We start from the raw sequence: 24,662 nt of genomic DNA on the forward strand, positions 1-24,662 counted from the left end.
AGTAAGCTAAAAAACCTTCAGGACAATAAACTCTGACGTAGGTCAGATAGAAGGGGGAAAAAATTCTTTAATACGTTTTTACTGATTTCAGAGAGAGGAACTGAAAGGGAGAAATAGAAACATCAATGACAGAGAATCATCGATCAGCTGCCTCCTACACACTTCCGACTGTGGATAGAGCCCAAAATCCGGGCAGGTACCCCAACTAAAATCTAACCATGACCTTCTGGTTCATAGGTCAACACTCAACCACTGACCGACACCGGCTGGCCAGCCGGGCTAGATACCTTTTTTTTAAATTCTCACCTGAGGATATGTTTTTATTAATGAGAGAGAGAGAGAGAAAGGGAGGGAGGGAGGGAGGGAGGGAGAGAGAGAGAGAGAGAGAGAGAGAGAGAGAGAGAGAGAGAGAGAGAGAGAGAGAGAAAGAGAGAAAGAGAGAAAGAGAGAAAGAGAGAAAGAGAGAAACATTCATCGGCCACCTCCCCTACATGCCCCAACCAGGAATGGGGGATAAAACCTGCAACCTCTTAGGAGTATGGGACAACACTCCAACCAAACGAACCACACGGCCAGGGCAAGATACCATTTTTTTAAAAAACACTGAACTATAAAGGTCTTTGGGCAACTCAATAATCAATATTCAATATATAAAATCAAATCAACCAATCCCACTTTTGGTAAATCATCCTACAGATAAATAAACATGTATATATGAAACACACACAGTAATTCTTTACAGCATTACTTGTGGGTACACACAAACACATGTATGTATACACATGTATGTATGTATATTATCTTTACAACACAAGATTAGAAACAAATTAATAGCCGAAACCGGTTTGGCTCAGTGGATAGAGCGTCGGCCTGCGGACTGAAAGGTCCCGGGTTCGATTCCGGTCAAGGGCATGTACCTGGGTTGCGGGCACATCCCCAGTAGGAGATGTGCAGGAGGCAGCTAATCGATGTTTCTCTCTCATCGATGTTTCTAGCTCTCTATCTCTCTCTCCCTTCCTCTCTGTAAAAAATCAATAAAATATATTTTTTTTTAAAAAAAAAAAAGAAACAAATTAATATTATCAACAGGGGAATTGGTTACCTAAAGTACAGCATATTCAAAAAGTGGAAGAACTATGCAGCTATAAAAAGGAAAAAAAGAAGGAAGTTTTAATGCACTAATAGGGGAAAACTCCAAGAAGTAAAAAAAAAGTTACTATAGAACAAACATACAATATGCAACTTTTATGTTAAAATTAAAAGGGTAGGGATATGAGAATATATATGTAGATTTATAGAACCGTTCATAACAATTGGTTTGAAAGAAAGGGTAAAGAATGGAACAGATCAACCCCAGCTGGTTTGGCTCAGTGGATAGAGCGTTGGCCTATGGACTGAAGGGTCCCAGGTTCAGTTCTGGTCAGGGGCACATGCCCAGGTTGCAGGCTCGATTCCCCAGTCGGGGGCGTGCAGGAGGCAGCCAATCAATGATTCTCTCTCATCATTGATGTTTCTCTCTCTCTCCTTCTCCCTTCCTCTCTGAAATAAAAAAAAAATATATTAATAAATAAATAAAAGAAATATTTTTTTAAAAGAACGGAACAGATCAGAGAAAAGGAGGAAATATGATGATTTCTTGAATCTTGTGCATATATAACCTATTCAAAAACTAAAATATATATATTAAAACTATAATAAAATCATAAACCATCTTAAGAAAAAAGAGGGAGCAAGATCAATTTTCAGCTCCTATCTTATAGCATTTTAGTGATAAATCATCTGAGATTCAACAGAATAAGCAATATAACAGTAATGAATGGTAATATTCTAAATCAAGATTTTAAAATTTGAAATAATTTATAACTTATACTCATTTTTTAACTGTTTTAGCTTTAACCAAAAAGAAAACACACAATACAAAAACTGAAGATTAAAGTAGAAAAACAAATATACTGAAAAGGATTCTAGACAATGTAAACTTTAGGTAATAAGCCTGACATTTTCCTGCCACCTACAGATAGAATAATTGAAAAAGTTTAAATTACAGAGTAAAATAAAACAAACATATAAAAAATCCAAAAAGGAAAAATAAATTAATAACAATCCATACATGAAATGCTCAAAGGTAAAAATGGATTATTGCTAACGGCAACCAAAGTTGGGTTATACTAAAGGGATCTGCGAGTTTATAATTCCAAACTGGTTTTTATCATGTGAAATCAATTGCAAATATTACCTTTCATTTTTGAGTGTGTGTTAATCAACGGATCAGAACAAATCCTGCAGGGCCACCATGGGCGTCTCTTGAATTTTGCCCAGATGAGATCTCCAACTTCATACTTCAGTGGTGTTGACTTTTTCTTGGGTTGACACTTTAGACAGACAAAACATAGGCATCAATAAGAATCAAACTTTTTCCCATTAGCCTTCTAAGAAAGCAATGCCCAAAAATTCTAGATGAAAACACTCGAGCTTAACAATAATTACAACTAAAATGCTTTGTCTTAATTGTTCATAACATAGCCCTTTATACAGTAGTAAATCTTAACTTGTATTTGTTTTATATAAGTAATCTACCAATATTCTGGGAAAATAAATCAGCTATTTTAATTTATAAAGAACTAAAAACTAAAATAAACAGAAACATACCAAGGAAAAAATTATCTTTGCCCTAGTCTTTGGATCACAACACATCAGGGAGGAAAAAGAGAGAAAATTATAAAAAGAAACTGTAACAATATCAAGAGACTGTGATCCCAGTACAATGTTATTTGTCAATTATATCTCAATAAAACTAGGCTGGGGAGTAGCCTGTGGTCCCTTCTGAAGGTGATAGTCTACATCCTTCCCAAACAAACAAACATCCTACTTATTAATGAACAATAATGAACAAAAGAAATGATCCTGAAAGGTACAGGCTAGATTCCAGCAACGTCAATACAACTGACTTGGTTATGTCCCAGGACATGCAGGAGAGGCTGCATCCAGAACAGTGCACTACACAGCTCCAAAGGACAACATTCTTGCAGAATACAATGTGCATCAATCAAGCTCCTTTGGACTTGTCCAATGCAGAGACCATGAGTTAATCTTTTCTCCAAAAATAGTATCTAATTGATCTGCAATCCAAATGCCTCCATTTCTGATCTAAATCCATATCCATGCCTTTAACACCTAATAAACAGTACAAATCTCCTACCTTCCTTCCCTCAGACTCAGTCTTCCCTCCTTAATGCTAAAAACACTATCCACCTGGCACAGATTAAGTATTCAAAAAGAGTAAGCTGAGTGAATTAATATAATTCAAATAAAAATAATAATGTCTGAGGTTGAAGGATATCAAACAACTGGGCTCAATTTAATGATGTATAAGTTACCATCTGCTTTTTAAGACTCTATTCACACAGAACTAAGTTAAATCTCACAGAAAGCTCTTACTGAAAATACTGTGATTATTTCTTCTTTTTTTTTTTTTTAATTTCTTCATGTATATAGTTACTAGGAAATGAGACAAACTACATCTTATTATATAAAGATTTAAAAGCCCAACAGGACGTTTTTGCCTGTTATCCATTTGCAAGTTATCAGGGAAAAAAAAACATGACTTCAAGGCTAGATGGCTTTGGAACTTTAAAACCAAGATACCAAGACAGGTGGAAAAACAAATATTTATTTGCCTCTACAGAAAACTACAATTTGAATGAGTTTCCCAAAATTTTTTGACATAATTTCATTTGTGGTCAATTAATTTCTTTGTCAATTATTGCTAAATATGAAATTTGCTTGTTTATTCCAAGTCCTAAATTCTAATGAAACCTCGGTCCTTAAACATCTCAAAACAATTCAGTTCTCGACCTAGCTGTTCACAGAAAAAAATGTGGTGGAGCAAAACTTGGGTTTTTGACCTTTCAAGCTGATACCCCAACATGACAAAAGTCTCTCAGGCAACAAAGGAGAGAATGCTTTTGTTGCTGGCGGAAATCCTCAATTAGCACAATTTTAAAACATAAAGAGGCCATCAAGACTGCTAATGTGCTAAGGGTGTGAAAGTGCTCACATAACAAGAATCACATGCAATTGAATAGGTAGAAAAACTGTTGTTGATTGTATAAACAAAAAGCAGTTACTGGTGATAGCATTTCCGAGGCAGTGATATGTGAAAAATTCATTTAAGGATAGTAGGGGGTGGTTTGATACATTTAAGAGAAGAAATGTTTATTTATAAACAGTATATTAGACATGTCCTATATATAAAAACAGAATCATTGGGGGATTTGGAATGGATTAATTCAATTTACATTATTTCTAATGAGGAAAAATGATTCGGTTTTCGAATAAATCACTTCTTAAACAGCCTTCTGGAATGAATTAAGTTTGAGAAACGAGGTTCCACTGTACTTTAAATAAACTAACATTTACTTGGTTATTGCTATGTGCCAAGCACAGATTCCCCTTTAATCCTCTTAAGTAAGATACTATGTTATTACTCTTATTTTACTATATACCTTTAGTCATGTAGTAGTGAATGATTTAGTAAGTGGCAGAGCCAGAATTCAAAGCTGGGCCGTCCAGCTCTGGATCCCAAACTCTTAACCACTACCTACCTTGTTAACCAATAACAATAAAACTCCATTATTATTACATGCTTTATGACCAATCCAGCCATAATCAATCTATGACGTGATGTTAGTTCTGTCTTCCCCTACTAATTAAGTAATTATACTATCAGGAAGTATAACTATAAAACAAATGCCTTCAATAGGTAGTGGAGAATGAACATGAGTGTTATCAGGTAAAGTAAGAAGCCAGAATCACACAACCAGGCATAGTAGTAATGAGTTTTGTCCTCTGACTTCATCATAAATTATGTCACCTTAAACAAACCAATTAATTCCGTTTCAGTCTCCCATAAAATCAGGAAAGACACACCTGCTCTACCACAAACCATCAAAATGAAATAACTATTAATTCCACCCTTAATATTCTCACCCAAAGAAAATAATCCAAACAAGTAAAAGATTATAGAAGGATATTTCAGGCAATTATTTATAACAACAAAAAGTTAACATCCAGCCCAGGCCGGTGTGGCTCGGTTGGAGCATTACCCCATACACGGAAAGGTGGAAGGTTTGATTCATGGTAAGGATACGTGCCCAGGCTGCGGGTTCCACCCCCTGCCCCCCCAAAATCCAACTGACCTTAATACATAAAAAGTTAAAGATAGGCAAGAATTCTGAACCAAAGAGACGTCTCCGAACATGAAAACAGAATAAGAACAAGGGGGTAAAAAAGAAATATAACTCTTTTCTTCAGAAGAGCTCGAAAATTTCACCTTAGGAAGAAAGACTCCCAAATAACTCTCGTTAAACTCACAAAGCTCAACAAGAGATGTAAGGATGAATTCCTGATCCCAAAATACTTGGGGAATAACAGGAAGACTAGAGAGAAAAAATAGGCTTATGGGAAATAATAGCAGAAATTGGCTAAGAATTCACCAGAACTAATCCACTGGTTTAGCAAATCCTGAGAATAAACAAACAGAAATCTACACCTATACACAACAAAATATTACAAACAAAACCAAACAGCCCCTCTTCTCCCCACAAAAAGAAAGAAAATCTTTCAACACAACTAGAGGAAAGACGATACATTACTCTTAAAAGGCAGGAGATTGATAATTCCCAAACACTGACCTTACCAGCAACAATGGGAGTCTGAAAGACAGCATGGAATGATATTAGCAATATGTCATAAGAAAACACCTGGTAATCTAGAAATCTTTGCCCGGCCAAAACATCTTTCAAGAAGGACACTAAACCACACTAAAGCTTGGCCTGTGTGGTTTAGCTGGTTGGGCATCATCCTCTACACCAAAAGGTTGCCACTTCCATTCTCTGAGCAGGGCACAGCCCTAGTTGTAGGCTGGATACCCAGTAGGGGGCGAGCAGGAGGCAGCCAATTGATGTTTCACTCTCACATTGATGTTTCTCTCTGTCACTCTCTTCCTCTCTCCCTTTCTAAAAATCAATTTTAAATATATATATATATTTTTTTTTTTTTAAAAAAAGAACTAAATACAATTTCAGTCAAACCAAAACAGGGAAGAGCAGATCCTCTTCCAGTTCCAAAATTCTAAAACACTTCAAACAAAAGAAATAATCTCAGGTCTGAGACATGAAAAAAAAAAAGAAGAAGAGATAAATGTACAAAATGAACAGTGACTGTTTAAAACAACGTCTAATGAAGTTTAAAAAAAATGAATTAAGATTTACAACAATACTCCATTTTGAAAAGGGGTAATGAGATTAAAGTGTTCTTAAAGATTACATATTATTAGAGAGAAATGAAGTGCTTTAAACTCTATGTATTATCAGGAAAGAAGGTAATGGGAATTTTAAATACTGAAAAGTTGGGGAGGCCTCTTGTAATTTGGGGGGTAACCTCTAAATAACAAAAACCAAATATATAACTTCCAAACTTGTATGGGGGTTGGGGGGTGACATAAAAGGAACAATGAAAAAATTTTCAGTCCCAAAGAAGACTGGGAAGCACTAGGTGCTGTGGCTCCGCTGGCTGGGCATCATCCCATGCACCAAAAGGTTGCTGGTTCGATTTCTGGTCAGGACACATGCCTGGTTTCGGGCTTGATCCCCAGAGGGAGACATGCTAGAGGCTGTGGATAGATGTCCCACTCTCACACAGAGGTTTCTCTTTTTCTCCCCCTCTCCCTTCCTCTCTCTCTAAAAATCAGTAAAAAAAAAAAAAAAAAAAAAAAAGGCAGAGAAGAGGAATAAGAAAAATAAACAAGGCAAATAGACAAATAGCACATGGTAGCAACTACAGTTGCTAAAGGGGACGAAATAATAGTTCATTTAACCAGAAAGATACTTTTTAAAGTGAGTGTTATACCTCTAATAACATAGCTTCAAAATATTGAAAGCAAAAATTGTCAGAACTATTAAGAAAAAATAAATTATAATTATAGTGGAAATAAACCTCTCAGTAGTTAACAAAATAAGCAAAAAAAGAAAATCACTAAGGGTTTAAAATTTTCAGCATCATGAATAACAAACTTGCCCTAATGAATAAATTCCTACACTCCCATTGTGGAATATACACTTTTTCCAAGCACAGGATATATTTTAAATATTTACCATGTACTGGGCCATAAAGTACTTACTACTCTCAACCAATTTGAAAGGACTGGAATCATTTGGAACATATTAACCGTCCATATGTAATTAAGTTAGTGGCTAATTACAAAAAATATGACTAGAATATGTCTGTGTTAGGAAATGAACAAGTACATTGTTAAGTAATCTTTAGGTCAAAGACTAAATCGTAATAAACATTAGAAAATATTTTTAACTGAATGATAAAAGATCATGAGGAAGGAACATATACTCCAGCATTTTTCAAAGAGCAGCAAGAAAGTTAATGTGGCTCTGTTCTCAAAACTGCCTGGTACTGGCACAAGAACAGACATATAGATCAATGGAATAGAATAGAGAACCCAGAAATCGACCCAAACCAATGTGCTCAATTAATATTTGACAAAGGAGGCAAGAACATACAATGGAATCAAGACAGTCTCTTCAATAAATGGTGTTGGGAAAATTGGACAGATACATGCAAAAAAATGAAACTAGACCACCAACTTACACCATACACAAAAATAAACTCAAAATGGATACAGGACTTAAATGTAAGACAGGAAACCATAAAAATAATAGAGGAATCCAAAGGCAACAAAATCTCAGACATATGCCGAAGCAATTTCTTCACGGAGACAGTTCCTAAGGCATTGGAAATTAAAGAGAAAATAAACAAATGGGACTACATCAAAATAAAAAGCTTCTGCACAGCTAAAGAAACCATCACAAAACAACAAGAAAGCCCACTGCATGGGAGAACATATTTGTCAATGTTATCACCGATAAGGGTTTAATCTCCAACATTTACAGGGAACTCATACAACTTAACAAAAGGAAGATAAACAATCCAATCAAAAAATGGGCAATGGACCTAAGTAGACACTTTTCAAAAGAGGACATTCAGAAAGCCGAGTCATATAAAAACATGCGCAAAGTCACTAATCATCCGAGAGATGCAAATCAAAACAACGAGGTACCATCTCACACCTGTCAGAATGGCTATCATCAACAAACGATAAGTACTGGAGAGGATGGGGAGAAAAAGGAACCCTCCTTCACTGCTGGTGAGAATGCAGACTGGTGCAGCCACTGTGGAAAACAGTATGGCATTTCCTCAAAAAATTAAAAATCGAACTTCCATTTGACCCAGTAATACCACTTCTAGGAATATATCCCAAGAAAACAGAAACACCAATCAGAAAGGATATATGCATCCCTATATTCATAGCAGCACAATTTACCATAGCTAAGATTTGGAAACAGCCTAAGTGCCCATCAGCAGATGAATGGATTAGAAAACTGTGGTACATCTTCACAATGGAATACTATGCTGCTGTAAAAAAGAAGGAATTCTTACCATTTGCAACAGCATGGATGGAACTGGAGAGCATTATGCTAAGTGAAATAAGCCAGTCAATGAAAGAAAAATACCACATGATCTCACTCATTTATGGATAATAAAGATCATTATAAACTGATGAACAAAAATAGATAGAGGCAGAGCAGCATCGAACAGACTGTCAAACTACAGCGGGAAGGGTGGGGAGGGTTGGGGGAGGGGCGGGTAAGAGATCAACCGAAGAAGGACTTGTATGCATGCATATAAGCATAACCAATGGACACAAGACACTAGGGGGTAGGGGAGGCTGGGGGAAGGTCACGGGGGGGAAAAAAAGGAGACATATGTACTACTCTTTGTAATATTTTAAGCAATAAAAAACAAAAAACAAACAAAAAATAAAGTCAATGTGGCTAAAACAGAGTAAGCAAATGAGAGAACAGGAAGAAATGAAGTCAGATAAATGATCCACAGAGAGGAAGACATATGCCTTATTATGCCATTTTACTCTGAGTAAGATAGACATCTTTGAAGGGTTGATGTTTTAAAAGGACCATTCTGAATGCCATCCTGAAAACAGCCTTAGAAAGTTGAGATGGAAGCACAGAGACCTACTTAGAAGGTTACTGCAATAATTCAGGTGAGATATAACAGTTATGTGAACCAATCTGCAATTGGCAGTGGGGGCGAGAAATAGAAAGAACCAGAGAGAACCAAGATGGCGGCATAGGTTAACGCCGGAATTTGCTGCTTTGAACAACTACTTCAAAAGTAAAACTAAAAGACGGAAGGGACATCACCCAGAACCACAGGAACGCTGGCTGAGTGGAAGTCCTACAACTAGGAGGAAAGAGAAACGCATACGGACACTCAGAGGAGGCGCAGTGCTGAAGTCAAATTCTGAGGTGCGGAGTGCGCGGTTGGCGTTTTCAATCGGGAGGGAGTCGCAGACTCTGAGCTCCAGATACAGGCGAGTCTTTAGGGACCCAGACTCAAACGGGACTGTCTGGCTTCGGTCAGAGCGAGTGCAGCTTTCTCTCGGAGCTTTGCAGCGGGTGCGGGGACTCAGAGAGGCAGAGCCCCTGGGGACAGGACTGAGAGCCGCCATAACTGCTCTCTCCGGCCCACCCTGTTGATCCTGTGCGACCCGCCCTGCCCAAGCCCTGCACAGGGGCATTTGCCGGATAGCCTCAGGCAAGGGCTAGATTAGCACCTCCCTAGAGGACAGAAGTTCTCTCACCGCTGACACAGCTGAATCTCATAGCCACTTGGCCTGGAGGTCAGACCCTCCCTGGGATTAGCTACAACAATCAAGGTTTAACTATAAGACTGCACACAAAGACCACTAGGGGGTGCACCAAGGAAGCATAACAAAATGCAGAGACAAAGAAACAGGACAAAATTGTCAATGGAAGATATAGAGTTCAGAACCACACTTTTAAGGTCTCTCAAGAACTGTTTAGAAGCCGCCAATAAACTTAATGAGATCTACAAGAAAACTAATGAGACCCTCGATGTTATGTTGGGGAACCAACTAGAAATTAAGCATACATGGACTGAAACAACGAATATTATACAGACTCCCGACAGCAGACCAGAGGAGCGCAAGAAACAAGTCATTGATTTGAAATGCGAGGAAGCAAAAAACACCCAACCGGAAAAGCAAAATGAAAAAAGAATCCAAAAATGCGAGGATAGTGTAAGGAGCCTCTGGGACAGCTTCAAGCGTACCAACATCAGAATTATAGGGGTGCCAGAAGATGAGAGAGACCAAGATATTGAAAACCTATTTGAAGAAATAATGGCAGAAAACTTCCCCCACCTGGTGAAAGAAATGGACTTACAGGTTCAAGAAGTGCGGAGAACCCCAAACAAAAGGAATCCAAAGAGGACCACACCGAGACACATCATAATTAAAATGCCAAGAGCAAAAGACAAAGAGAGAATCTTAAAAATAGCAAGAGAAAGAAACTCAGTTACCTACAAGGGAATACCCATACGACTGTCAGCTGATTTCTCAACAGAAACTTTGCAGGCCAGAAGGGAATGGCAAGAAATATTCAAAGTGATGAATACCAAGAACCTACAACCAAGATTACTTTATCCAGCAAAGCTATCATTCAGAATTGAAGGTCAGATAAAGAGCTTCACAGATAAGGAAAAGCTAAAGGAGCTCATCACCACCAAACCAGGATTATATGAAATGCTGAAAGGTATCCTTTAAGAAGAGGAAGAGGAAGAAAAAGGTAAAGATACAAATTATGAACAACAAATATGCATCTATCAACAAGTGAATCTAAGAATCAAGTGAATAAATAATCTGATGAACAGAATGAACTGGTGAGTATAACAGAATCAGGGACATAGAAAGGGAATGGACTGACTATTCTTGTGGGGGAAAGGGGTGTGGGAGATGCGGGAAGAGACTGGACAAAAATCATGCACCTATGGATGAGGACAGTGGGTGGGGAGTGAGGGCGGAGGGTGGGGTAGGAACTGGGAGGAGGGGAGTTATGGGGGGGAAAAAAAGAGGAACAAATGTAATAATCTGAACAATAAAGATTTAATTAAAAAAAAAAAAAAAGAAAGAACCAATGAAGTGTACTAATGGAGTGGATATGGGTGCTACAGAAAGAGAGAACTCAAGGCTCACTCTAAGGGTTGATGCCTTAAATATGAGAAAGATGGAGTTGCCATTTATTAAAAATAAAGCAGTACTCCATTATCTGGGGTTTCCCTTCCACAGTTTCAGTTGCCCTCTGTTAACAGAGGTCTGAAATATTAAATGGAAAATTCCAGAAATAAATAATTCGTAAGTTTTAAAATGCATACTGTTCTGAGTAATATGATAAAATCTCAAACAGACCCCACCCAGTCCCAATCCACCCAGGACATGAATCATCCCTTTGTCCATCATACCCATGCTATACATGCTACCTGCCCAGTAGTCACTTAGTAGCCCTCTTGGTTACCAGATCAAGGGTCAAGATATTGCAGTGCTTGTGTTCAAGTAACCCTTACTTTATTTAGCAATGGCCCCAAAACACAAGAGTAGTGATGCTTATAATTCGAATATGCCATAGAGAAGCCGGAAAGTGCTTGTTACATATCAACAGAAGGAAGGTAGTAGCCTATCACTGTCACAATGCCTAAGTCATTCATCAAACTTTGTCTCTACATGTGGGCATTTTATCATCGCATATCATCACAGGAAAGGTGGGTGCAGTACAATAAGGTATTTTGAGAGACCCCATTCACATAACTTTTATTACAGATTCTATATATATATCAATATATATATAAAAGCCTAAGCGACCAAATGACAGGTCACTATGATGTGCACTGAGCACTAGGGAGCAGACACTCAACACAGGAGCTGCCCCCAGGAGGTCAGTGCACTTCCACAGCCAACCTCACGCAGCTGGTCAACCTCCCACGGTCCCTCCCCCCACCGGCCAACTTCCTGCAGGCCCTCAGGATATCCAACAAACTGAGCCACACTGGCCAGGACTTTACTAGCTACTGTTGATAATCTCTTACTGTGCCTAATTTATGTTAACTTTATCATAGGTATATACAGTAAAAACTATCCGTTATCTGTGGTTTCAGGCATCCATGAGGGGTCTTGGAACATATATAAGAGAAGACTACACTATAAAGGTTTTGGGAAGAAACATCTAGAATTTATTATTGAACAAGTTAAGGATGACACTCCAATTTCACAACCAAGTGAAAATGCCAAGAAAGCCATTGTATATATATGATTCTAGAATTCTGAGAACATATTTATAGCGATATATATTTGGGAGTAATAAGGGTCCAGATAAAAGGTAATTAAAAAAGTGAGTATAGCGTGGCTGGTGTGGCTCAGTAGTTGAGTGTCAACCTATGAACCAGGAGGTCACAGTTCGATTCCTCAGCAGGGCACATGTCCAGGTTGAGGCTTGACTGACCCCCAGTGTGTGGTGTGGAGGCAGTCATTGATGATTCTCTCTCATCAATGATGTTTCTATCCCTCTCTCCCTCTCTGTTCCTCTCTCTGAAATCAGTAAGAAAAAAATATTTATTTTTTTAATTACCATGGGAAGCAAAAAAAGTATTAAGAATAAAAAATACACCCAGTCAGCATGATTCAGTGGTTGACAGTCGACCTGTGAACCAGGAGGTCAAGGATCAATTTCCGGGTTAAAGGCTTGATCCCTGGTAGGAGGCAGCTGATCAATAATTCTCTCTCATCATTGATGTTTCTCTCTCTCCCTCTTCCTTCCTGTCTGAAATCAATAAAGATATTATTTTTTAAAAAAGAATAAAAGAGACAAAACCTTTAAAGATGCTGTTACCACTATAAAAAAATTAAATATGCATAATAAAGGACTACACAAATTTTAAATGTTATGTATAGACTCTGGTAGGGGTTTTTATTCCCCCATTAATTGTTTAATGCAATTTGGGTTAAAAAGATATCAGTAAAACTTGCCAAATAGGATTTTTAATTTCTCTCATTGCTCCTCTAGTTATTTGAGGATATATTGTTTTAGTGATACTAAAAAACCTTACGTCACTTGATAATAGAGACTTATTGTCTTATCTCTTTCTCCCTAGGTGTCACATAGTAGTGGATGCTCAGATAATGTTTGCTAGTTAACTTTAGTTTAACTAATTCATGTCAAATCACTTACTGACATATTTACTAAATTTGGAAATTAGTAAACAGGAATTATTTCTACACAGTGAAAGTTATGGAAGACTTTTTCTCTTTTCTTTTTTACAGTAAACACTTATTTTAAAAAATTTCTTCATATTTAAGCATTTTATAAATATTGAGTGTCTTAAAACTGAATACAGGCATGGAACAAACAAGTTCTCTGGGAGCTCACAGTCTCTTTGGAAGACAGAAATTACCACAGAAAAATACTATGGCTGATAAGGTGAGGGATGGGGTATAGGGGGCTGGGGGAAGGAACTAGCTTTATTATTAGTAACAAATTTCTCAAAACAAACTTCAAGAAATAAAGACAGTCAAAGTAAGACTGGCTGGGTACTTCTTGTGAAATAAGGATTGAACCTAGATCCTTCTTGTTTTCTATCTCATATTTCACTATTCCCCTTTTAGATCATACTCTTTATTCTTCCATCTCCTCTGCCTGGAATTCCTCACTTTCTCCTAGGTCCCTTCAGGCAGCCTTCCTTCCATCACCTTTTTTAAAAAATATATTTTTATTTATTTCAGAGAGGAAGGGAGAGGGAGAGATAGAAACATCAATGATGAGCCCTAGCTGGTTTGGCTCAATGGACAGAGCGTCGGCCTGTGGACTGAAGGGTCCCAGGTTCGATTCTGGCCAAGGGCACATGCCTGGGTTGCAGGCTCGATCCCCAGTAGGGGGCGTGCAGGGGTCAGCCAATCAGTGATTCTCATCATTGATGTTTCTATCTCTCTCTCCCTCTCCCTTCCTCTCTAAAATCAATAAAATATATTTTAAACAAAACAAAACAAAACAAAAAAACATCAATGATGAGAATCATTGATTGGCTACCTCCCGCACGCCCTCCTAGGGGATCAAGCCCATAACCTGGCCATGTGCCCTTAACTGGAATCAAACCTGGGACTCTTCAGTCCACAGGCCAACACTCCATCTACTGAGCCAAACCGGCTAGGGCCCATCCCCTCTTATCCCTGGGCTGAGCCCAGTGCCTCTCCACTATATCCTATGTCTCTCAGCTCATTGTTAAATTGTTTCCATGTTTATCTATTCCACTAGTCTCTAAAGTTAATAAGGACAAGGTGTCATTTTAATTTGTATCCCCATATCTGGGACAAAATACATGTTCAACAAAATAAAAGCATTTTAACTGAACCAAAATACGCTGCAATGGGTCATTTCCTTATTCTATCAACTTCAGCAGCACCTGTCAAAAATAGAGTCCTTTGGCCCTAGCTGGTTTTGCTCAGTGGATAGAGCGACAGCCTGCAAACTGACCAGTAGCAGGTTCAATTATGGTGAAGGGCACATGCCTGAGGTGCAGGGCTCCATCTCCCATGCAGGGTGTACAGGAGGCAGCTGATCAATGATTCTCTCTCATCATTGATGTTTCTATCTCTTTCCCTCTCCCTTCCTCTCTGAAATCAATAAATAAAAAATATATTTAAAAAAAATTGAGTCCTTTGAACACATTATACTCACTTTCAAGATAAGTCAGACAGGTGTGGCTCAGTTGGTTCAAATGTCATCCCATACACCAAAGGGTGGTGGGTTCGATTCCTCATAAGGGCACATACCCAGGTTGCGGGTTCCATACCAGTGTGTGTTCAGGAGGCAGCTGGTAGCTATTTTCACATCAATGTTTCTCTCTCTCACTCCCTTTCTCTTTCTCTCTCAAATCAATAAAAAATAAATTTAAAAAGATAAGTTAGAAAGAGAAAGATAAATACTTATATGTAAGTTTTTTTTGTTTTTTTTTTACAAAGCATTTATTCCTTTATTCAATAAAAGTTAAAGTTGTCGAACGGAATAAGAGTTTGGCACATCCTGGAACATTCTCGGTGACAGGTACAGCTTGGACAGGCTTCCAGAAAGCCCTTCAGCTCCCAGGGCACTTGCTGACTCCAACTCTGCAGGCAGCCCAAACTCCCGGGGTGGGAGGGGGTGGGGTGTGTGAAATCTGGGCAAGGCACACCTCACAGCCAACCCATTTGTAATCCCTGCCTTTTTGCACCACCCAAGATGTACTAATGGGTCGTGTAAAGACTCATCCTTCACCTGTGCTATTCCTCATAAGAGGGAGAGAGGGAGAGAGGGAGAGAGGGAGGGAGGGAGGGGGGGAGGGGGGGAGGGGGAGGGGGGAGGGGGAGGGGGAGGGGGAGGGGGAGGGGGAGGGGGAGGGGAGGGGGGGAGGGGGAGGGGGAGGGGGAGGGAGAGGGAGAGGGGGAGGGGGAGGGGGAGGGAGAGGGAGAGGGAGGGGGAGGGGGAGGGGGAGGGGAGGGGGAGGGGGAGGGGGAGGGAGAGGGAGAGGGGGAGGGGGAGGGAGAGGGAGAGGGAGAGGGAGAATCTATATGTAAGATCTTAAAAAAAAAAAAGCTAAATCTGTAAAAAGCAAAGTAAAATGGTGGTTACCAGGGAATGAGACAAGCTGAGGATAATAGTGATGTAAGCACTGTAGCTGTTAGCTTACATTATTTTAAAACTTTGAAATTAGAAGCCTTGTTCTCCTCCTCTATTCAGGCCTGATTCTACCCTAAGTATCAACACTCAAGGGTTCTACTTATTTTTACCTTAATTATTAGTATGAAACCATTTTGAAAGAGAGTATAGCATAATGGTTAAAAGCATGGGTTCTCAGGAATCATACTTCATAAAGTTGTTATAAAGTGCCTGTGACATAGTAACAACTGAAAAGACACTTGCTATATTACTCACTGTATTTCTTTGCATAGATACATTATTGCAATTACTTTAACCTCTATTAATACTGTTTACAGAAAAATATTTCAAATTCCAAATATGAATTAAAAATATTTAAATATAAATACAACTTAGCATTAAAAACTTTTAATGTCAATCAAATGAAGTACATATCATTTACCCAAACAGTGTTTAAAGCCCTCTATAAACTGTCCCCAATCTGCCACACCAGCTTATTTTTTATCTATACTTTAAAATCTAACCTGAGTGTAATCTGCACTAATATTTCCTCATACTGCCTCAGTATGCCCTACTTCGTTATACTGTCCGGCCTGGCCGGAGTGGCTCAGTAGTTGAGCGTCGACATATGAACTAGGAGATCACAGTTCGATTCCTGGTCAGGGCACATGCCCTGGTTTCAGGCTCGATCTCCAGTAGGGAGTGTGCAGGAGGCAGCTGATCAATGTTTGTCTCTTGTAATTGATGTTTCTATCTCTCCCTTCCTCTCTGAAATCAACAAAAAAATGTGTTTTTTTTAATTTAAAAAAAAATAAATAAATTTAAAAATAACTCTGTTCCATGCTTACTTAAAGAACAAACCCTTCCCTACTCAATCTACTCCCACAGTATCTTGCCTCTTCGGCAGTGCTGATTTACTGTAATCACATTAGAAATGCAGCTATTGCCCCTGTTACTAAGGACTATCTTGGATTATTTTTACTAGGGAAACTACAACACATGATAAACATATGTAAACACATGAAGTCAAAACAATATTATCAAACCCAAAATGCTAACAGATAATTTCCTTTTCTTTTGGGGCAGCTTAAATCTAATAGCAAGATTTACATTATATTATAACTAAAAATGATGTCTATTCTAATAACAAAGAATATGAAAGGCAGAGGGACCAAATGAGTTGTCCAAGACTAGAAGTAAATAGGGTAAGAAGATAAATAGCCACACTATTCTGTACATCTGTAAACCACTAAATCTTTAAAGTCTTAATTTCCTTTGCTTATAATTAAATGAGAATTATACACAATGAAAATAGAATCAGCCCTAGCTGGTGTGGCTCAATAGATAGAGCGTAAGTCTGAGGACTGAAGGGTCCCAGGTTCGATTCCGGCCAAGGGCACATGCCTGGGTTGCGGGCTCGATCCCCAGTAGGGGGCGTGCAGGAGGCAGCCAATCAATGATTCTCTCTCATCAATATTCTCTCTCTCTCTTCCTCTCTAAAATCAATAAAATATATTTTTTTAAAAATGGAATCAGCCCGACCTTGCCAAAGATCTAGAGCCCTTTAACAAAAAACAGAGATTAGAGGCCAGCATCTTCTGACTGCTGCTGCAATGCACCAACCGCAGAACACAGAAGTGAACTGGAATACTTAAAGTCTCCTTCCACTAATCCTTTCTACCTAGTAGACGGGGTCAGAGCTCAGTCTGTTAACTTTTGCTGAGAAGAGAATGGGACCTGGGACCCAGGTAAACAAATCTAGCAAGTAGTTAGATAGGTGATCTCTGGCAGCATTGCAATTTTGGCCTGCAGCAATCTAAGGCAAAATACTAAAGATTATTGTGTAAAAGTTAACTGATTCTGAATAAGTAGACCTTTGCTTATTAGACAGAACCCAGAAACAATAGATCAAAGAGAAAGCCCGGACAATAGATCAAAGGGATCACCGAAGTCTTGGAAAAGTACAGAGTAAAAGGAGGGAATTGTCGCCCTAACTGGTTTGGCTCGGTTTGGCTCAGTGGATAGAGCGTCGGCCTGCGGACTGAAAAGTCCCAGGTTCGATTCCGGTCAAGGGCATGTACCTTGGTTGTGGGCACATCCCCAGTAGGAGGTGTGCAGGAGGCAGCTAATCGATGTTTCTCTCTCATCGATGTTTCTAACTCTCTAACCCTCTCCCTTCCTCTCTGTAAAAAATCAATAAAATATATTTTAAAAAAAAATAAAAGGAGGGAATTGTCCAAATGAAAGCTGGAAAGCAAAGGTAGGCTGGTCATACAAACTGGTATATGTAGGACCTTATGGTAAGACTGGGGCTATGAGACTATCAGCAGAAGCCCAGCCTAGAGCACTGAAGCTGCTGAGAGCAGCCTGCTAAATAGGTAGAACAGAAACCTGCAGGCCAAGGAATTCCTGCTAGCCCAGGCCTTTGGCTTAAGCCTTATAAATCCTCAGACCCACAATAAACGAGTTTTAATGACAGTGCAGAAGACAGGCCTGGAGATTTAAAGGAGGAAGAAAAGCAATATTCTCTGACCTAAGTCAACAAAAGAAACTGCTATAGCAATTGCTGTATGTCATAGGAACTAAATGATTCTATCATTAGTTCAGGGCCTTCCATGGTCTCTTAACCTAGGGAATTTCATAACACTGACCATAGGCATTTTCCCTACAATGGAAATCTAGTGACAAACCATTCTGACATAAATCAATTTTATTCTGTGTAGTCTTTCCGCCCATAATTTTTTCTTTCAGTATTTCATAACCTACTAGGCACCCAGCAATTCTAATTTTATCATTGCATCATCACTTAACTTGGTTATGACCTGGGATTTATTTTTCCTTTGACTTCTGCTTTAGTCTGTGCCTTTTAGGGATTTGCTTCTGAACGCTGGAGGAAGCAGATCAATGGCTCTCAATACTGGCTGCACATCAGAATCACCTGAGAAGTTTTATGAAATAACACAGCCCCACCCCACAGGCTTGAAGGTTCTTCTGACACAGTACATCTGGAGTGAGGCTCTTGGCACCTAATTTTTTTTTAATATTTTTTTATTTATTTCAGAAAGGAAGGGAGAGGGAGAGAGAGATAGAAACATCAATGAGAATCATTGATCTGCTACCTCCTGCATGCCCCGCACTGGGGATCAAGCCACAACCCAGGCATGTGCCCAGACCAGGAATAGAACTGTGATCTCCTGGTTCATAGGTGGACACTCAATACCACTGAGCAACATAGGCCAGGAGGCACCTAATTTTTTAAAAATTCCATGGGTAATTCTGATAAATAGTATGGTTAGAAACAAATGTATTATATAGCTAGCTAGTATCCTATCTAATAAAAGAGAAACATGGTAATTGGCGTACGACCGCTACCCTTCCCATTGGCTAATCAGGGAGATATGCAAATTAACTGCCAGCCAAGATGGCGGCCAGCAGCCAGGCAGCTTGAAACTAACATGAGGCTTGCTTGCTTCAGTGACGGAGGACTCCAATGTTCCCCGCCTGCCGCTGCAGGCCTCTGAGCTACAACTCTAAGCAACTATGTAACAAATATAGAAGCTAAACAAAACCCCAGAAACCTGCTTTAGTCTGCCGGGCTTCATCCAGCAGGATCGCAACATTGTAAGCAAAGGCCAGAAACCTACTTTCAGCCACGGAGGCCTAAGAGCTGAAGCCAAGCCTCAAAGCTAAAGCTGGCCCAGAAAAAAAACAAAAAACAAAAAAAAACAAGAAAAAACGGAGCGGTTGGGAGCTTCAGTCACCCCCAGCCTGAAAACAGCCCACAGCCCCTCACCCAGACTGGCCAGGCACCCCAGTGGGGACCCCCACCCTGAAGGATGTGTGACCAGCTGCAAACAGCCATCATCCCCTCACCCAGGCTGGCCAGGCACCCCAGTGGGGACCTCCACCCTGATCCAGGACACCCTTCAGGGCAAACCAGCCGGCCCCACCCATGTACCAGACCTCTACCCTATATAGTAAAAGGGTAATATGCCTCCCAGCACTGGGATCAGCGGAGCCATGAGGCCTCCCGGCACTGGGATAAGCGTGACAGGTGGCAGTGCCCAAACCCCCTGATCGCCCTGTGGCTCTATGTGTGACAGGGGGTGGGGCCACAACCTCCCTATCCACCCTGCTCTGTTCGTGACAGGGGAAGGCGCCCCAACCCCCTGATCAGCCCTGCTCTGTGCCTGATGGGGGGAGCTCCCCAACCCCCTGATCGCCCTGCGGCTCTGTGTATGACAGGGTGCAGTGCCCCAACCCCTTGATCGGCCCTGCTCTGTGTGTGACAGGGTGTGGCATCCCAACTCCCCCCCACCACAGGCCCTGCTCTGTGTGTGATGGGGTAGAGCCATAACCTCCCCATTGGCCCTGCCCTGAGTGTGAGAGTGACGGCACCCCAACCCCCTGATCAGGCCTGCTCTGTGGGTGATAGAGGGCGGCGCCCCAACCCCCTGATTGGCCCTGCTCTGTGCGTGACTGAGGGTGGCATCACAACCTCCCAATCGCCCTGCTCTGTGCATGACAGGGGGCAGCGCCCCAACTCCCCAATCGGCCCTGCTCTGAGCCCGACCAGGGGCTGCATCTAGGGATTGGGCCTGCCCTCTGCCACCCGGGAGCGGGCCTAAGCCAGCAGGTCGTTATCTCCCGAGGGGTCCCAGACTGCGAGAGGGCACAGGCCGGGCTGAGGGACCCCCCTCGCCCCCGAGTGCACAAATTTTTGTGCACCGGGCCTCTAGTCCTATATAATAAAAGGCTAATACACAAATCGACCAAACGGTGAAACAACTAGTCGCTATGACACACACTGACCACCAGGGGGCAGATGCTCAATATAGGAACTGCCCCCTGCTGGTCAGTATGTTCCCACAGGGGGAGTGCTGTTCAGCCAGAAGCCCTGGGCTGGGCTCATGGCTGGCAAGCACAGCAGCGGTGGTAGGAGCCTCTCCCGTCTCCGCAGAAGCACTAAGGATGTCTGACTGCCGGCAGTCGGACATCCCCCGAGGACTCCCAGACTGTGAGAGGACAGACTGGGCTGAGAGACCCCCGCGAGTGCATGAATTTCATGCACTGGGCCTCTAGTTTGATTATAATTACAGTCCCAAGTGAGTTTGTTTTTAAGGAAGGAGAAGGGGTGAGTCAGGATAATCTTAAAACAGTATGAACCTGACATAGTAAGAGGTCACTGACTATACAATTCTAATGTTGTCTAATTCACACAGGAAAAATGAAGCATTTTATAGTACGTCCTCACTTAATGTAGTCTATAGGTTCTTAAACTTTAAGCAAAATGACACATGATAAAACCAAGTTTACCATTGATAATAAATAAGAGTTAAATTCCTAAGAATCTCATCAAAATTTTAATGAAACATTAATCACATTAATAGAAGACCTGCTGTATTAAAGACAACCAAGTACCTGAAACTGCTAAGAACATTCATATTTTGTTTCTCTTGTAGACCTTATAGTGAATATGAGGCAGATAGGTATAGAATCTGAGGCTCAGATATGGGAAGTGAACTAGCCAAATACCAAACGGAGCCATGTCTGTGCTCCATTCAATTGCCTATGTTCTTTCCACTTGGTCACAATACAGAAAAATAAAAATATCAGTATGTTTCAGTCTTTAATACCAATAATTGTACTTAACATAATTAGTGACCTAACTCTCATTCAATAAGGGACTTCTGCTTACAAAACTTTCACTTGGGAAATGTTCTGCACAACTATGATTCTTATACTATGTTTCTTACACTATGATTCAACTAACAGAAGATGCTCCTGTTCTCTTAAAACTAGACACGTCATACACACCTGTGCTTCTTACTATTCTTCTTTAATTGGCACAAAAACCAATCAACAATCAAGTCACCAATGGGTAATACTAAACTTGAGCCTAGAGTTCAGAACAAAGATGCTGCTCCAGTGTGGCTCAGTTGGTTGGGTGTTGTCCTGTGCACCATAAGGTTACAGGTTTGATTCCCAGTCAGAGCTCATGCCTGGGTTTTGGGCTTAATCCCCAGTAGGGAACATGCAAGAGGCAGCTGATTAATGTTTCGCTCTTATTGAGTGTTTCTTTCTCTCTCTCCCTCTCCCTCCCTTCTCTCTAAAAAAAAATTAATTAAAAATAAAAAGTATTTGCAAAAACAGAACAAAGATGCCTTTAGAAAACATAATAAAACAATATGTATACAGTCTTTTGCAATTAAAAAAGAGAGCCCAGCCGGTCAATGCTCAGTGGTTGAGCATCGACCTGTGAACTAGGAGTTCACGGTTTGATTCCCGGTCAAGGCACATGCCTGGGTTGCGGGCTCAATCCCCATTGTAGGGCGTGCAGGAGGCAGCCAATCAATGATTCTCTCATCATTGATGTTTCTATCTCTCTCTCTCCTTTTCCCTCTCCCTTCCTCTCTGAAATCAATAAAAATATATATTTTTTTAAAAGGAACAATTTTTAGTCATATTAACCTAAATTTTACATGTACCTTCAAAAAACAGAATGATGTTCTCTTACACACCTAAGTGATTTCCTTAAGAAAACTGAAAGACTAGGACATCTGACCTTCTATTCTAGTAACTTTTTCCTAAAACCATGCTGTCTTTCCAGTCTTAATATCCCTTTCATACCATGGAAAGACCCAGGACACAATAATCTTAGCACAGGTTGTGATGCTCTACTAAATTAGGAATGGATCCTAACTGTAAATTCACACTAGTTACTTAACTGCTCTAAACCTCAAGTTCTTCATTTGTAAAAAAGAGACAATAAAATTAGTAATGTCTACAAAGGATATGGCACAATTCCAGTATAAAATAAGCACTCATTAAATGACTAGCAGCCTGGCCAGTGTGGCTCAGTGGTTGAGCATCCACCCATGAACCAGGAGGTCAAGGTTCAATTCCCAGTCAAGGCACATGCCCGGGTTGCAGGCTCAATCCCCACTAGAGGGCTTGCAGGATGTAGCCAATCAATGACTCTCTCTCATCATTGATGTGTCTATCTTCTCTCTCCCTCTCCTTTCTACTTTGAAAGCAATAAAAATATTTTTTGCCTTAGTTGTTTTTTTGTGAAGTAAGCAAGACACAGAGATAAATGTTGTATGAGTCCACTTATACATACACTGGAGGCCTGGTTTCAATTCCAGTCAAGGGCACATGACAGGGTTGCAGACTCGATCCCCAGTGGGGGTGTGCAAGAGGCAGCCAATCAATGATTCTCTCTCATTATTGATGTTTTTAACTCTCCCTCTCCCTTCCTCTCTGAAATCAATAAAAATATTTTTAAAAAAAAATAAATTTTATGTTTAATGTTCTTTAAAAAGAGGGTGAAAACTTTTAGAGATTATGATTAAATGTATGATATTATATAAGGTGACAATTTCACAAGTGTATACTTTTCTTCAAATTCATCAATATGTATATATTAAATATGTATGGCTTTTGTATGTCAATCATACCTTAGAGCAGCAGTTCTCAACCTGTGGGTCGCGACCCCTTTGGGGGTCGAACAACCCTTTCACAGGGGTCGCCTAAGACCATCAGAAAACACATATATAATTACATATTGTTTTTGTGATTAATCACTGTGCTTTAATTATGTTCAATTTGTAACAATGAAAATACATCCTGCATATCAGATATTTACATGACGATTCATAACAGTAGCAAAATTACAATTATGAAGTAGCAACGAAAATAATTTTATGGTTGAGGGTCACCACAACATGAGGAACTGTATTAAAGGGTCGCAGCATTAGGAAGGTTGAGAACCACTGCCTTAGAAGGAAAGGGGGGCGATTAACCGAAGAATTTGTATGCATATATGCATGATGCATACGACACAGGGCAGGGGACCGGGGTGGGCTGGAGGGGGTCAGTGGGGGGAAAAGGAGAAATATCTAATACTTTCAACAGTAAGGAAAATATGTTAAAAAAAAGTCGCTAACATATACTTTCAAATGATAAAATTTAAGTTACATAAATTCTGCCTCAATTTTTAAAACAAATAAGTATTTTCAAATGAAACATCTGGCATGACAAAGAATATTTCATTATTTCATAGTTATACTTATTGTGGTTATTAGTAAAAATATAACTGATATAACTCAAAGGTAAGACAAAAATTAAATCTTCATACTAGACAGAAGTGAACATTTGGCTTTGAAGTACAAGACAGATCTGCAGATACCACTTGTCTTTCTATTGATGTTTTTAGACCAAATTGACATGTAAAGAAAAACTAATAATCAAATTTCTACCTCTCATTTTAATCTCCCATTTACAAGGCAAGTATCCACTAAAAGTACATTATGTAATCAACAATGTCCTTAGTCCTTTGCAACATAGGAGGCAGCACGGCAGAGAGAAAATGTTCTAAAGCTAGATGGCCCTGAATGGAATACCAGCACCATCAGTTGAGAAATCACTTAATCTCTCTAAGTTTCCATTTCCTAATGTGTAAACCTGAATAAATGGCTGTGCCAGCAACTCATGGGGTTGGTCTGAGGTTTAAATGAGATAATAATTATTAAGTGCTTAGTACAAAGCATGGCTGCCTGACATATGGTACACAGTATACTTAAGTATGATAATTAACAAGAGCAGCAAATGCCATATGCCATGCACTGTGCTAGGAGTTAACTTATTCTCTTACTCTATAAAATGTTTTGAAAATTAAATCCTAAATTGTCTAATTAAACAAACATGGGAGTCAGTCGGGTCTCCGTTGAAGTTCTATGCAATTCCAAAGTCCACATTCTCTCTATAATCCCAAGCTGCCTTTCTATGTAAGACACTTCAGCCCTGGCTGATTTGGCTCAGTGGATAGAGTATTGGCCTGTGGACTGAGTTAGATTCCGGTCAAGGGCATGTACCTTGGTTGTAGGCACATCCCCAGTGGGGGGTGTGCAGGAGGCAGCTGGTCGATATTTCTAACTCTCTATCCCTCTCCCTTCTTCGCTGTAAAAAAATCAATATATATTTTTTTAAAAGACACTTCATCTTTATCATTTTGTCATTATTTGTCAA

The 24,662-nt window shown here is 40.0% G+C and overlaps 1 protein-coding gene across 7 annotated transcripts in view; it reads right to left on the reverse strand.

Annotated features, from left to right (window-relative positions):
* NSD1 (nuclear receptor binding SET domain protein 1) overlaps window positions 1-24,662 on the reverse strand; it is a 155,850-nt gene that overhangs the window by 104,955 nt on the left and 26,233 nt on the right. For all 7 annotated transcript variants that reach the window (XM_059698196.1, XM_059698200.1, XM_059698197.1 and 4 more), the window contains one exon: window positions 2,237-2,372. In XM_059698196.1, coding sequence (XP_059554179.1) covers window positions 2,237-2,372 — 136 coding nt within the window. The remainder of the gene's footprint in view (window positions 1-2,236; window positions 2,373-24,662) is intronic.

The sequence above is a fragment of the Myotis daubentonii genome, chromosome 5, assembly GCF_963259705.1.
Source record: "Myotis daubentonii chromosome 5, mMyoDau2.1, whole genome shotgun sequence".
Taxonomy (NCBI): Eukaryota; Metazoa; Chordata; class Mammalia; order Chiroptera; family Vespertilionidae; genus Myotis; species Myotis daubentonii.